This window comes from Chrysochloris asiatica, unplaced genomic scaffold, assembly GCF_000296735.1.
Source record: "Chrysochloris asiatica unplaced genomic scaffold, ChrAsi1.0 scaffold00047, whole genome shotgun sequence".
Taxonomy (NCBI): domain Eukaryota; kingdom Metazoa; phylum Chordata; class Mammalia; order Afrosoricida; family Chrysochloridae; genus Chrysochloris; species Chrysochloris asiatica.
The window spans coordinates 19,919,209-19,932,775 of NW_006408565.1; the positions used below are offsets into that span (position 1 = coordinate 19,919,209).

Below are 13,567 nucleotides of genomic sequence, written 5' to 3' on the forward strand. Positions count from 1 at the left end.
GCAGCCCAGCCCTCATTAACAGTCAGGTATGTGTATCATATGGCTCAAGTGCAAAAATAATCTAAGAGCACCTGCATCCTGGCTGAGATCACAACAATTCCTGAATTAGGAAGGCAAGCGATGTAGTTGTTTACTTTTCCGCCCAACTACAGGCCACAGCCCCCATAGTGTATTACTTTGAGAAAGCATTTTCTGAGTCATTTACTAAGTAACTTGGATTAGCAGAAGACTAAATCTAAACATGTTCCTGAGTTTGCAGATTGGTTACAAACTACCCTGTCTATTAATCTGTTGGAAAATGAAAATGATATAAAGGAAACTTGTTCTGAACCTCCGACGATGAATCCAAACTACCTCACACAGAATTACAGCAAAACTCACCCCCAGGGTTAAGACCTCAGGGTCACTAAAGTCTGATTTTCAAAACAAGTAAAGCTACATGTCAAAGGTTTTCTTGACCTGCTGATGACCCATCCCTAAAACTCAATATTGTAAGTTTGTACTGTGGAAAGTGAGTGGCTTCACTGCATGTTCATGAAGTAAAACACATCACTAACCAACTATAAAAGAAAGAGAGGCAGCTTGCAGGAAACGAATCTAGTGTATGAGTGAGCTTAGGGGTGGACTCTGGGCTGAGTTTCATTGTTATAAAGAATGGCCTCTCTGGGAAGTTGGTACATAGCATTCTGTTTTCCATCAGCTTATTACAATTCCCAGCAGACCAGAGAGTCAGATGTTGAGAGCAGCGAAGGTCTTCACCAAGGTGACCTGCGTATTCACATCTGTGTCACTTCTGTTGTCCCTGTGGCTACTCCTGCTCTCCAAGGCTTTCTGACGGTGCCTCTCCTCCTGCCGCCTCTTCTTCTCCAGTCGCTGTTGTTCTCGCCTCTGTTTGTTTGTGGTCTGAAAGAGAAGATGGCTGCCGTGAGACTGCCAGCACGGGTGGCCCAGGCTGCCACAGGTACGAGGGAGATGCAAAGGGCACAAGGCTTTCCTGCAGAAAGGGAGAAAATCAGCCCAGGACTCTTCAAATTCATGCTTAAATGCAAAGCTCTCTGCTGAGCTAGCAAACAAAATCAATTCCTTTCTCCTCACTAACCAATTCCAAATCTCTCAACTGGATGTTCACCCTAGCCAGTAAGAGCAAACACTCAAACAGGTCAGAGGATCCCTTTCTCTACATAATTTAAAGCCCCAGATAATTCTAACAAACTCCTCAGAAGTTTACTGTATCTTTGCCTCTGTCTGTGGCTTTTCCTATCATGCTGCATTTTGAACTCAAAGTATCTTGGTGAAAATCTTTCAAATGAATTTTCAATTCAATAAAATAAATGGTGTCACATAGGACTGTTGGGTGTAGGGCTGGGTGGGTGGGGAGGGAGATGCATAACTTCTAGGAAGCACTTGACATTTTACCCAAATCTTTAAAACCATTCCTCCATCTATGCTCTTTAACCTGTTCATTCCTCTTCTGGGACTTGTTCCAGGAAAATAATGGAAAAGACAAAGAAGTGTTCATTGTAGATGATGATGCTTCTAAGATAATGTAGATTCACATGGGAAGCACCCACCCAATCATGTTAGGTGGGGGAAACAGCTACACATTTGTACAAGGAATATGATTTCAATGTATCTTTCCTTCCAATCTTCAATGCACAGAACAGAACCATGACTGAACACTTCATTCTATTCTTGGTACATCATTGTGTGCTCCCCATGTTTTCTACAATAACGATTTCTAGACATCAAAAGACAAAAATACAACTAAAATGAATTCCAAGTCCCCACCAACTGCCATAAATTCCAGCAGCCCTCCATTTCACCCTTCAACAACCTTCCATACCTTTGGGAGCTGGTTTTTATTTGCTTTGTTTTCTTCAGTAGGGCTGACCCGTGCCTTATTGTTTTCAATCCTGCCTTCATTTAAGCCCTGGTTTCCAAAGATTCTGGCACCACTGCCACTCTCCTCCCATAAAGGGCCACACGGTTTCAGAACACGACCACTGGACTCAAGGTGCTCATCTGCATCTTCCAAAGAAAGAGAGTTCATTAAAATACATCGAGATGGTACATGGTGGGGATTGTAATCATTGTAATGAAACAAGGTGTATGATTTGTCTGCCCTGAAACTTTCACTCAATTCACAATAAAAAAAATTGTTTTAAAAAATCTATTGAGAACCTATGGAAATTACACAATGTGATAGTTGTTTGAAAGGATTCCAAATTTGCCCAGGGCCCTAGATCACTATCATTGGGAGAGCAGGTTTCCTTGAGACGAAATTTTAGTATCAAGTCAAAAAACAGCACTGGCAAATTTGGGAAAAGGAAAAATAATCTGCTGACCAGCTTTATCATCAACTTCTCACCTGTGTGTTACGAGATAAACAGGAAATTTTAGGGTGCAATCTTTCATTTGCACTTAAAAACCAGAAAAGAAATATGCTTTAAAGCTGTGCCATCTGGTACAAGACATAAGTGGCTGTTTAGATTTAAATCAGCTAAAATTAAATAAAATTTAAATTCCAGCTGCACTAGTCACATTTCAAGTACCTACCATATTGGACAGCACAGATACAGGATAGCAATCCTCAAAATTCCAAAGACCTCGTTATTTATAGAGAACAAAAAGTGGGTAAGAGACCCAGTCACATGGAGAACCGCAATGTCAGGAGCAGTAACTGGAACCTAATAATTGGCAATAATTATTTCCTGAAACCTTTAAATAAATGACTTGTGGAATTAGAAAGACATTACACGTCCGTTTTCCTTGCTCTGCATCAGAAAATTAAACTCAATTCAAGTTAAAAGCAAACAAACAAGGCTGAAATAAATCCTGTCATCTAAACTCTTATGTTCTTCAGAAAACTAAGGTGTTCATTCCATTTCAGCTCTCACACTTGGGATTTAGGAGGATCTTATCTTTAAAAGGAGAAGCTTCTCTGACACTCTCCATCCCTCCACGGGGGAGGGGAGGTGTGGGGGTGGGGGGGAGGTCAGGTGGCCACCTCCTGTGTTCCCTAGAGCCCTATAACATTTCCACAACTCCATTATGTACTATTACCTAAGCCCACACTCCCCCTCCCCACATGCTCTCAGATGCAGGGCCTGGGTCTGGTTTACTGTCTAATCCAGGACTTAATAACAAACAGTTGCTAAATGAAGAAATGACAATATAATTACAATCTGGGATTTGATTAAAATGTATTTAGAAAACCAGCAACACACTCATTTTGAAACTTACATAATAAATCAATCATGGACTTACTATTTCTTTTCCCCTGGTTCATCTGAAGCATGGCAATTATTGCGGATTCAATATTATAATTTTCAGCCTCCAGGTTCTGGACTATTAAATTAAAATCCTATCCAAGACACAAAGAAATACTTTAGGATTCTGGATCTACTTTCATACCTAGTTCTCCTTTAACAATCTGATAAAGAGATATAGTAATGAGAGTTGAGGTGAGACTTCTAGAGCTTTTTCATTTAGAAAATGTCTTCATTTTCAAAACAGTGGGTCACCTGAATAACCATCTGATATGCATTTTTCAAAAAGGAGCCCTGGTGTGACACTGTAGGACAAACACTGGACAAGGGTCGTTCAAAAACACCAAGAGCTCCTTGGAAGCCCTATATAGTGTTGATGTGAATCAGAACTGACTTAACGGCACTTCACAACACAAATGTCTTAACACACGAATTCTTTTTGTAAAATCATACTTTCGCCAGTGCAAAAACTAGTGAGAAAAAATTAGGCGAAGTCAAACAAACAAAGAAGGATATGAATAAACAACCGTAATTAAGTCTCAACATGTAACTTAATCAAGTTACAAACCTCATGGACCTATTTTGGTCCACCAGGTGCTAGCATGCTGGAGTGGCACATAACACTAACAGATGAACGAGACAAAGCAGCACTTGTTTAGAAAGCATTCTTACAGATGACAGAAATACTAACTGAACATCCAGTTGCATTACAAACTTTCTGGACAGCGTCTTCTACTTCATCTCTCAGGTCATCTTCAAAGTCAAGTCCCTTTGCCTTGATCTTTTCTCTTTTATTTGATTCATCTTGGTGAAGCATCTGGAACTAAAGGGAGACCAAGAACAATCATCACAGTAATTCGGGAAACGATGTCCAGACTCTTCAACAGGGGAGACAGTAATCTCAAACACATTTAAAGGTGTGGGGAGAAAGAAACCACCTCCAGGGAAATTATGAAGTTGAAATTCACCCAGACATTGAGATTTAGCCCAAAAGAAGAGCATTGAAAAGGAAAGCCCAAGACATGGGATAACTGTTCAGTAAGAATGGCCTTAGAGTTCCTATGCTTTCTGGATAATATTTTGGCAATGACTGTTGTCTCAGACAGCATGCATTTGTCTCTGATGGTTTCCAGAGCTGTGAGTTTATCAAGAGAAGATGATCCTCCATACTAGCACTTAATGATGAGCTTTCGCAGCAAGTCAGTGCTTGTCTCTCTGGCTCTCTATGACCACCAGCAGGCTTCTATTCCTACTGCACAGTCACAGCTAAGCACAGCGCATCTACACTCAGGCACACACCACCACACTTAGGGGAAACCTGTCAATCCAAATTCAAAAGCCACAAAGAGCAGTTCATTCAGCATTCACACATCTACATCACCAAAAGCTAAACTCTTCCCTCTGTGGCTGCTCACTCACCTTAGCTATTGGCTTCTGATTAAAACAGGGAAGGAGGTATATGGGAAAGGACATCCTAGCTTTCCTTTCATGTAAAAATGTAAGTGGAGCCCAACAATGTACAGTAATATTCCTTAGAACATGAATTAAAAGCAACCCACTATAAAAACAGACCCTCGGGTGGCAACGCACCTAAGGCAAAGGTTTCCAGGAAGCAATCTGTCAATGCTTTGACCAGTCTTTCCACAGCCTGGAAATTTACCTACAGAAAAGTCCGTGGTAGTGCTGTGGACTAGGAGCTGGGCTGCTAACTACAAGGTCAGCAGTTTCTATCTACCAGTCACTCTGAGGGACAAAGATGAGACTTTCTGCTCCTGTAAAGATTTACAGTATCAGAAACCCTACAAAGGGGTCGCTAAAATTTGAAACTGACTTCATGACACACAACAACCACCAACACCATCATTATTATTTAGCAATGTTTTGGAAGTAATGGCCACTGCAAAATTATAAAATTTAAAAGGAAGATGAAAGCTTATCATTACTTATAGATGATATAATCTATACCTGGAAAAAAAAAAAAAAAACAAGAGAATCAACCAAAAAACCACAAACAAAAAATTCTGGCAAATCATATATCTAAAAAGGATCTAATGATGTTATTAAGTGCAGTCGAGTTGGTTCTGACTCACAGCAACCCTTTACAGAGTTTCCAAGGGTCTAATATCTAAAACTGAAAAAACTACAACTCAAGAACAAAAAGACAAAATAATCCAACTAAAAAACAGGTAGCATAGTGGTTACGAATCGGGCTGCGAACCTTAAGGTCAGCGGTTCGAAACTACCAGCTGCTCCGCGGGAGAAAGATGAGGCTTTCTACTCCTGTAAAGATTTACACCCTCGGAAACCCTATACAGGGTCGCTATGGGTCGGAACCGACTCTATGGCACATAACAACAACAACAAACAGGTAAAAGATTTGAAGTGTCATGTCTCCAAAAATATGAGGACTTTTAAAAAGTGAGGAAAATGCAACGAAAAGATAATGAAATTTTTCTGTGAACTTTAAGTCCCTTTATATGTAAGTGGTCAACAAGCACATGAAAAGCTACTCAAACATCATCATTGTTAGCTGCTATTGAGAAGACCCCAACTCACGGAGACACCATATATAGCAAAGTGAAACCTTGCCCAGTCCTGCACCATCCTCAAGACTCCTACTCTGTGCAAGGCCATTGTTGCAGCCACTATGTCACTCTATCTGGCTGAGAGTTTCCCTGGCTTTCACTGCCCCTCCCCCCATCCCCCCTCCACACACACACTTTACCAGGCAGGATTGGTCCCTGGAGTCCTGGTGTGGCGCTGTAGGATAAGCACTGGACCTAAAGGTCGGTTTGAATCACAAAGTCAGTGGTTCAAACTCACTGGAAAATAGGGTCACTATGAGTTGAACCCGATTCAACGGCACTTAACAACAATAACAAATGACGTACCCAGAGTAAGTGAGTCAAAGTCTCAGGCAACGTTCTGTGAGCCACAGTTTTCACTGGCTAATTTTCCGTAGCAGATCACCAGGTCTGTTTTTCTAGTCTGTCTTAGTCTAAAGCCTGTCTACCATAGATAACCCGGCTGGTACTTCATATACCAGGGATATCTGAAATAAGGGGACCCCATCTATTGGTTTACCGTACTGTGTTTGCTTGCATGTTGCATTAGTCATTAAGGAAACGGAGATCTAAATCATAATGAGGTATCACTTCACACCTACTGAGATACTCATTTAAACGAACAAACAAATAGCAACTGCTGGCAAAGATGTGGAAAATGGGGACCCTACACACTGCTGATGGGAATGCAAACTGGTACAGCTGTGGTGGAAAACAGCTTGGAGGTGCCTCAAAAAGTTAAACACAGAATTACTATGCTGTTGCTGTTAAGTACTATGGAGTTTTGACTCGTAGCAACCCTGTATCAGAGGCTTTAAATATTCGTGGGCGCAGAAGGCCTCATCTTTCTCCCACAGAGTGGCTGGCGGGCTCAAACCATAGACCTTGTGGTCGGCAATTCCACCACTAGGTATACTCCCAAAAGACTTGGAAGCAGAGATTCAAACACATAGTTGTACACCACTTACTGTAATGTGCACAACAGCCAAAAGGTAGAAACAACCCAAGTGTTCATCGACAGATGATTGGATAAATCAAATGTGGTATATACATACAGTGGACTAGTATTCAGTCATATAAAGGAATGAAGCTCTGATACATAGTACCTCTTGGATGAATCTGGAAAACATGCTAAGTGAAAGAAGCCAGACACCACAGGTCACACAATGATGCATGGTTCCAGTCATACAAAGTATTCAGAACAGGTGAGTCAATGGACACAAAAGCAGACTAGTGGATGCTGAAGCTCCATGGAGTGGGGAGTGACTGCTTAATGGGACCAGTTTTCTCTCAGATGATGAAAATGTTTGGAACTGGATGGAGGTGGTAATTGTGCACATTAAAGTGCATGATGTCACAGAACATGAAGCTTTAAAAAAAGAGAATTCTGTAAGATAGCTGGGTATGCAAGATTTTGTTAACAATTCTCATCTTTACAAATAATAGCCAGCTGTTTTGTTGTAGATGCCATTGAGTTGGTACCAACTCATAGTGTCCCTATGCACAACAAAACAAAAGACTGCCTGGTCCTGCATAAACCTCACAATCACTGCTACATGTGAGCCCATCACTGCTGCCACTCTGTCAATCCATCTCGTTGGGGGTCTTCCTCTTTTTCTCCGACCCTCCATTAAACCAAGCATGATGTCCTTCTCCAGAGACTGGTTCCTCCTGACACTATGTCCAAAGTATGAGAGACAAAGTCTGGCCATCCTGGCTCCCAGGGAGAGAGCATTTTGGCTGTACTTCTTTCCACACAGATTGGTTTGTTCTTTTGGCAATCCATAGTACTTTCAATATTCTCTTCCAACACCATAATTCAAATGTATCAATTCTTCTACACTCTTCCTTATTCACTATCAACTTTTGTATGCATATGTGGTTATTTAAAATATCATGGCTTGGACAGCCAAACGGAGGCAGTGACCCAGCACTAGAAGCCACAGAACAGCGCATCTGAAGGGAGAGGTGTGACCGATTTTTCATCTTTCGCTTTTCATTTTTCATGTATCTCTCCTCTTCAACCCAATCGCGCCCTCACTGCACAGCCCAGACGCCTTCAGGTGGGCAGGAGCACACCCCCAAAAGGGTCCAGCATTGCACCCACAGATTTCCAATGGCCCAGAGAGGAAACCACAGGCTGCTTCTCATGATGTATTAACCCTGGAACCAGTCCCATAGTTAACCTAGGCAGGACCCTGTGCAGAACAAAGGCCAGTGAACAGTAGCAATCACAATTTTAATTTTGTTTTTGATTGGTGGTTTCTGTCTCTGCTTTTATATTGTTTCTGTCTTTGGTCCTTTTGGCCTCACTCTTTTCCAGGGGTGGGAGCTTTCTCCCCCTACCTTACCCAAGAAGAGGCAGAAACTGTGCCCATATAGCCAAGCTGCAAGCATAACCTGTAGTACCCCTACCATCTGGACAAGAGCAAAACCAGTTGCTAGGCATTACACGTGAAAAGGAAAGCATATTTCCAGACCATATTCACCAGGAGACACTCAGTAAGCTTAACAACAAAGCAACATACATCCATTTAAGCATTAAAAGCCCACATAACTTGAAAATGTCCAAGAAAACACAATTAAAGGTATCAACACATGTCCAAAAACAGAAAAAAAAGTGATACAAATGAGCTGGAAGCAAACACAGACTTTCCAGTGGAAGAGCAGACTCTGGATCTGTCTGAGAAGGAATTCAGAAGAATAATATGGAAACAAATTCAAAGACTCTGAAAAGGGGTGAAGGAAAAATAAGGAAGAAGTCAGGAAAATGCTACAGGAGCAATCAAACAAGATAGATATGGCATTGAAAACAATCCAAAACCTGCAAAATGAAATCCAGATGATTAATAATAAAATATCAGAAATGGACAATACACTGAAAGGGCAAAGGAGGAGAACGGAAGAGATGGAAGCCAGAACTAGTGATCTGGAAGACAAATCTCTCAATACTGCTAAGACAGGAGAGCAAGCAGAAAAACGGACTAAAAAAATCTGAAGAGTGTAAGATTCCTGCTGGATAACATAAAGAGGAATAACTTAAGAATTATTGGCATTCCAGAACAAGAAGAATCACAGAAGTCCACAAAAGAGATAGTTAAAGAGCTTCTGGAAGAAAATTTTCCTAACACCTTTCAGAACAAGAAGATAAACATTCAAGAAGCTGAAAAAACCCCAGGAGGGATAGACCCCAAAATAAAATCACCAACACATATAATAATCAAGCTCTCCAAAATCAAAGATAAGGAGAGAATCCTAAAAGCAGCCAGGGAAATGAGAAGTGTCACTTACAAAGGCAAGCAAATCAGATTAAGCTCCGACTTCTCAGCAGAAACCATGAAGACAAGAAGGCAATGGGGAGACATATATAAAACCCTAAAAGAAAAAAAACTGCCAACAAAGAATCTTCTATCCAGAAAAACTGTCAATCAAATACAATGGTGCAATCAAAATATACCAGGATAAACAGAAACTAAGAGATTTTGTTAACACCAATCCAGCACTTCGAAACATCTTAAAGGGGGTTCTTTGGAATGAAAACCAGCAAGAACAGACAACAAGATTGACAGACGTGGCAACACCACCTGGAACACAGTCGATGGATAGCAGAGTTCAGAACGAAACAAAATTACAGCAATGAATTCAGAAGACCGTGAAGCCAACCAAAGATCAAAATATTAACAATGTCAAAGAAGAGAAAAATATAGGAACAGCGATCCAGGTGGTGAGGCAGTCGAGTATGTGACAGGATACAGTAGACTGTCTTAAATTCAGGGAAAATTTAACAGACTATAGGATAACCTCAAAGAAAATTAATACTTCACAACTTAACATGAAAATGAAGATCCAAGAAGAACAAGGAAACTTTAAAACAAAGAAGAAATCGACACAAAATAGCACAAAAACATGAACGCATCACAGGAAGCCATGCAGAACAAAAAAAATTAACATAATGACAGGCGTTAATCCATACCTATCGATAATTACACTGAATGTCAATGGATTAAATGCACCAGTGAAGTGACAAGAGAGTAGCTGAATGGATAAGAAAACAAGACCCTTCAATATGCTGCCTGCAAGCGACACACCTTACATACAAAGACAAAAACAGACTAAAAGTTAAAGGATGGAAAAAAACATACCAAGCTAACAGCAATAAAAAACAAGCAGGAGTGGCAATACTAATCTCTGATAAAATAAACTTTAAGACAAAAACCACCATAAGAGATAAAGAAGGACACTATCTCATGATTAAAGTGTCAACTGAATAAGACGACATAACCATAATTAATTGAAAGAGCACCAAGATATATAAAGCAAACTCTACTACAATTGAAAAAAGATATAGATAAATCTACAATTATACTTGAGGATTTTAATATGCCACTTTTGAAAAGGGATAGAGCAACCAGAAAGAAACTCAACAAAGCTACAGAGGAACTAAACAGCACTATCAACCAACTTGACCTCATAGATGTGTACAGAGCATTCAACACAACAACAGCACAATATACATTCTTTTCCAGTGCACATGGAATATTCTCCAGAATTGACCATGTGTTAGGTCACAAAGCAAGCATCCATAATATAAAGCATCTTTTCAGACCATAATGCCATAAAATTAGAAATAAACAATAAAAGATCAAGGAAACAAAGTTTAATACATGGAAACTAAATAACACCCTGCTGAAGAGCAACTGGATAATAGAAGAAATTAAACGTGAATTCAGAAAGTACCCAGAAACAAACAAGAATGAAAATACAACATACCAAAATCTTTGGGACACAGCAAAAGCAGTGCTGAGAGGACAATTTATTGTGATAAATGCGCACATCCAAAAAGAAGAATCAAAATTAAAACATTAACACAACATAGCCAGCAACTAGAAACAGACCAACAGAGGGAACCTATAGTCACCAAGAGAAAACAAATAAGGATCAAAGCAGAAATAAATGAGAGAAAACAGAAAAACTATAGAAAAAAATCAACAAGACAAGAAGCTGATTCTTTAAAAGGAGTAATAAAATTGACAAACCATTGGCAAACCTAACAAAAGAAAAGAGGGAGAAGACACAAATAACACGCATTAGAAACACATGGGTGATGTCACAACGGAACCAAAGGATAATAACAGAATACTATGAAGAGTTGGACTCCAACAAATTTGAAAACTTAGAAAAGATGGATATAATTTTAGAAAAACACGACCTACCTATACTCACACAGAGTGAAGTAGAAGACTTGAACAGACCCATAACAATAGAAGAAATTGATCAAGACATCAAAAAACTCCCAACCAAAAGAAGTCCAGGTCTATCTAGATGGCTTCACTCGTAAATTCTACCAGTCAGGGAAGAGTTGTCACCAATTCTACTCAAATTATTCCAGAATATACAGGAGAATGGAAAACTTCCTAATAGATTTTATGAAGCAAACATAACCCTCATACCAAAACCAGGGAAGGACATCACTAAGAAAGAAAATTACAGATCAATATCCCTCATGAACATAGATGTAAAAAGTCTCAACAAAATCCTAGCCAACAGAATCCAGCAGCACATCAAAAAAATAACACATCATGACCAAGTATGCAAGGATGGTTCAACATTAGAAAAACAATCGTAATTCACCATATAAACAAGAAAAAAGGGAAAAAAATCATACCGATTGATGCAAAAAAGGCATTTGTGAAAATCCAACATCCATCCCTGATAAAAACACTCAACAAAGTAGGAATTGAAGGGAAAGTCCTCAACATAATCAAGAGCATATATACTATACCAACAGCCTACATTATACTATTCTCAAAGGAGAGAAAACAAAAGCCTTCCATCTGCAAACAGGAACCAGACAAGGATGCCCTTTGTCACCACTCCTATTCAATATTCTGCTCTAAGTCTCAGCCAGAGCTATACGGCAAGATAGGAAAATCAAGGGCATCCAAATTGGCAAAGAGGAAGTAAAACTCTCACTATTTACAGACGAAAACTCTCACTATTTGCAGACAATATGAGCCTATATATAAAAAACCCGAAAGACTCAGCAAAACAGTTACTAGACCTCACTGGAGGATTCAGCAAAATGTCAGAGTACAAGATCAACATCTAAAAATCAGTTGGATTCCTCTATACCAATAATGACAGTGCTTAAAAGGACATTAGGAAAGCAATACCATTTGCAATAGCCACCCAAAGGATGAAATATCTAGGAATAAATGTAACCAGAGAAACAAAGGACCTATACAAAGAAAACTACAGAACACTACTACAAGAAACCAAAAGAGACTTACAAAAACAGACCATGCTCCTGGATAGGAAGAATAACATTGTGAAAATGTCAACACTGCCTAAAGCAATTTACACATATAATGCAATCCCAATCCAGATTCTAATGACATTCTTCAAAGAGATGGAAAAAACAATTACATACTTCATATGGAAAGGAAAGAGACCCAGGATAAGCAAAGCCCTGCTTAAGAAGCACAGGGTAGGAAGCCTCTCACTCCTTGATTTCAAATTTTACTACATGGCTACAGTGGTCAAAACAGCTTGGTACTGGTATAATGAAAGATACATTGATTAATGGAACAGAATCAAGAGTCCAGAAATTAACCCATCCACATACAGCCAACTGATTTTCGACAAAGTACCTAAGTATATTGCATGGGGAGGAGATGGTCTCTTCAACAGGTGGTGCTGGCAGAACTGGAAAGCGATATGCAAAAGACTGAAAAAGACCTTTACCTCATACCTTATACAAAAACCAACTCAACATGGATTAAAGACCTAAATGTGAATCCCAGAATTACAAAGGTCATCAATGAAAAAATAGGAACAAATGTGAGCACTCTAATACAGGGCATACACAGACTACCAAACATTTTTGAAAACTGCACAGACAAAATAGATCAATGGGACATACTAAAAATTAAAAACTTATGTGCATCAAAAGACTTCATCAACATAGTAAAAAGGGAGTCCACAGAATGGGAAAACATCTTTTGCAACAACACATCAAAAAAGTGACTAATTTCCAAAATATGTAGGAATCTACAACACTTCTACAAGAAAAGGACAAATAACCCAATTGGAAAATGGGCACAGGACATGAATAGACACTTCACCAAGAAGGAGATCCAGGCAGCCAACAAACATATTAAGAAATGTTCACAATCACTAGCCATTGGCTGTGTGCCGTGGAGTCGGTTCCAACTCATAGTGACCCTGTACCAGGTTTCTGAGGCTGTAAATCTTTACAGGAGCAGAACGCCTCATCTTTCTCCAGTGGAAAAGCTGACCTTGTGGTTCGCAGTCCAATTTGTAACCACTACGCTACCAGAGCTCCTTAGAGAGATACAAAGGTAAACAACAATGAGATGTCATCTCACACCAACAATAATAGCAAAGATCAAAAAAGTAGAGGACAATAAGTGTTGGCGAGGATGTGGAGAGACTGGGACCCTCCTACATTGCTGGTGGGATTGCAAAGTGGTCCAACCACTCTGAAGAACAATATGGTGCTTCCTCAGAAGGTTGGAAATAGAAATACCTTATGATCCAGCAATCTCTCTACTTGGTATTTATCCACAAGAAATATGAGCCATAACACACGTAGATATATGCACACCAATGTTCATAGCAACACTATTTACAATAGCAAAAAGATTGTCTATCTATGGAAGAATGAATAAAGAAACATTGGTACATACACACAATGAAATGCTACACTACCCT

The 13,567-nt window shown here is 39.7% G+C and overlaps 1 protein-coding gene across 1 annotated transcript in view; it reads right to left on the reverse strand.

The window, feature by feature from the left end:
• Nucleotides 1-729: 729 nt before the first annotated feature.
• OTUD3 (OTU domain containing 3) overlaps nucleotides 730-13,567 on the reverse strand; it is a 75,617-nt gene continuing 62,779 nt past the window's right edge. Inside the window, exons 5-8 of the mRNA XM_006862409.1 lie at nucleotides 3,961-4,092; nucleotides 3,268-3,364; nucleotides 1,844-2,028; nucleotides 730-903 (exon numbers count right to left, since the gene is read on the reverse strand). Of these exons, the coding sequence (XP_006862471.1) occupies nucleotides 730-903; nucleotides 1,844-2,028; nucleotides 3,268-3,364; nucleotides 3,961-4,092 (588 nt within the window). The remainder of the gene's footprint in view (nucleotides 904-1,843; nucleotides 2,029-3,267; nucleotides 3,365-3,960; nucleotides 4,093-13,567) is intronic.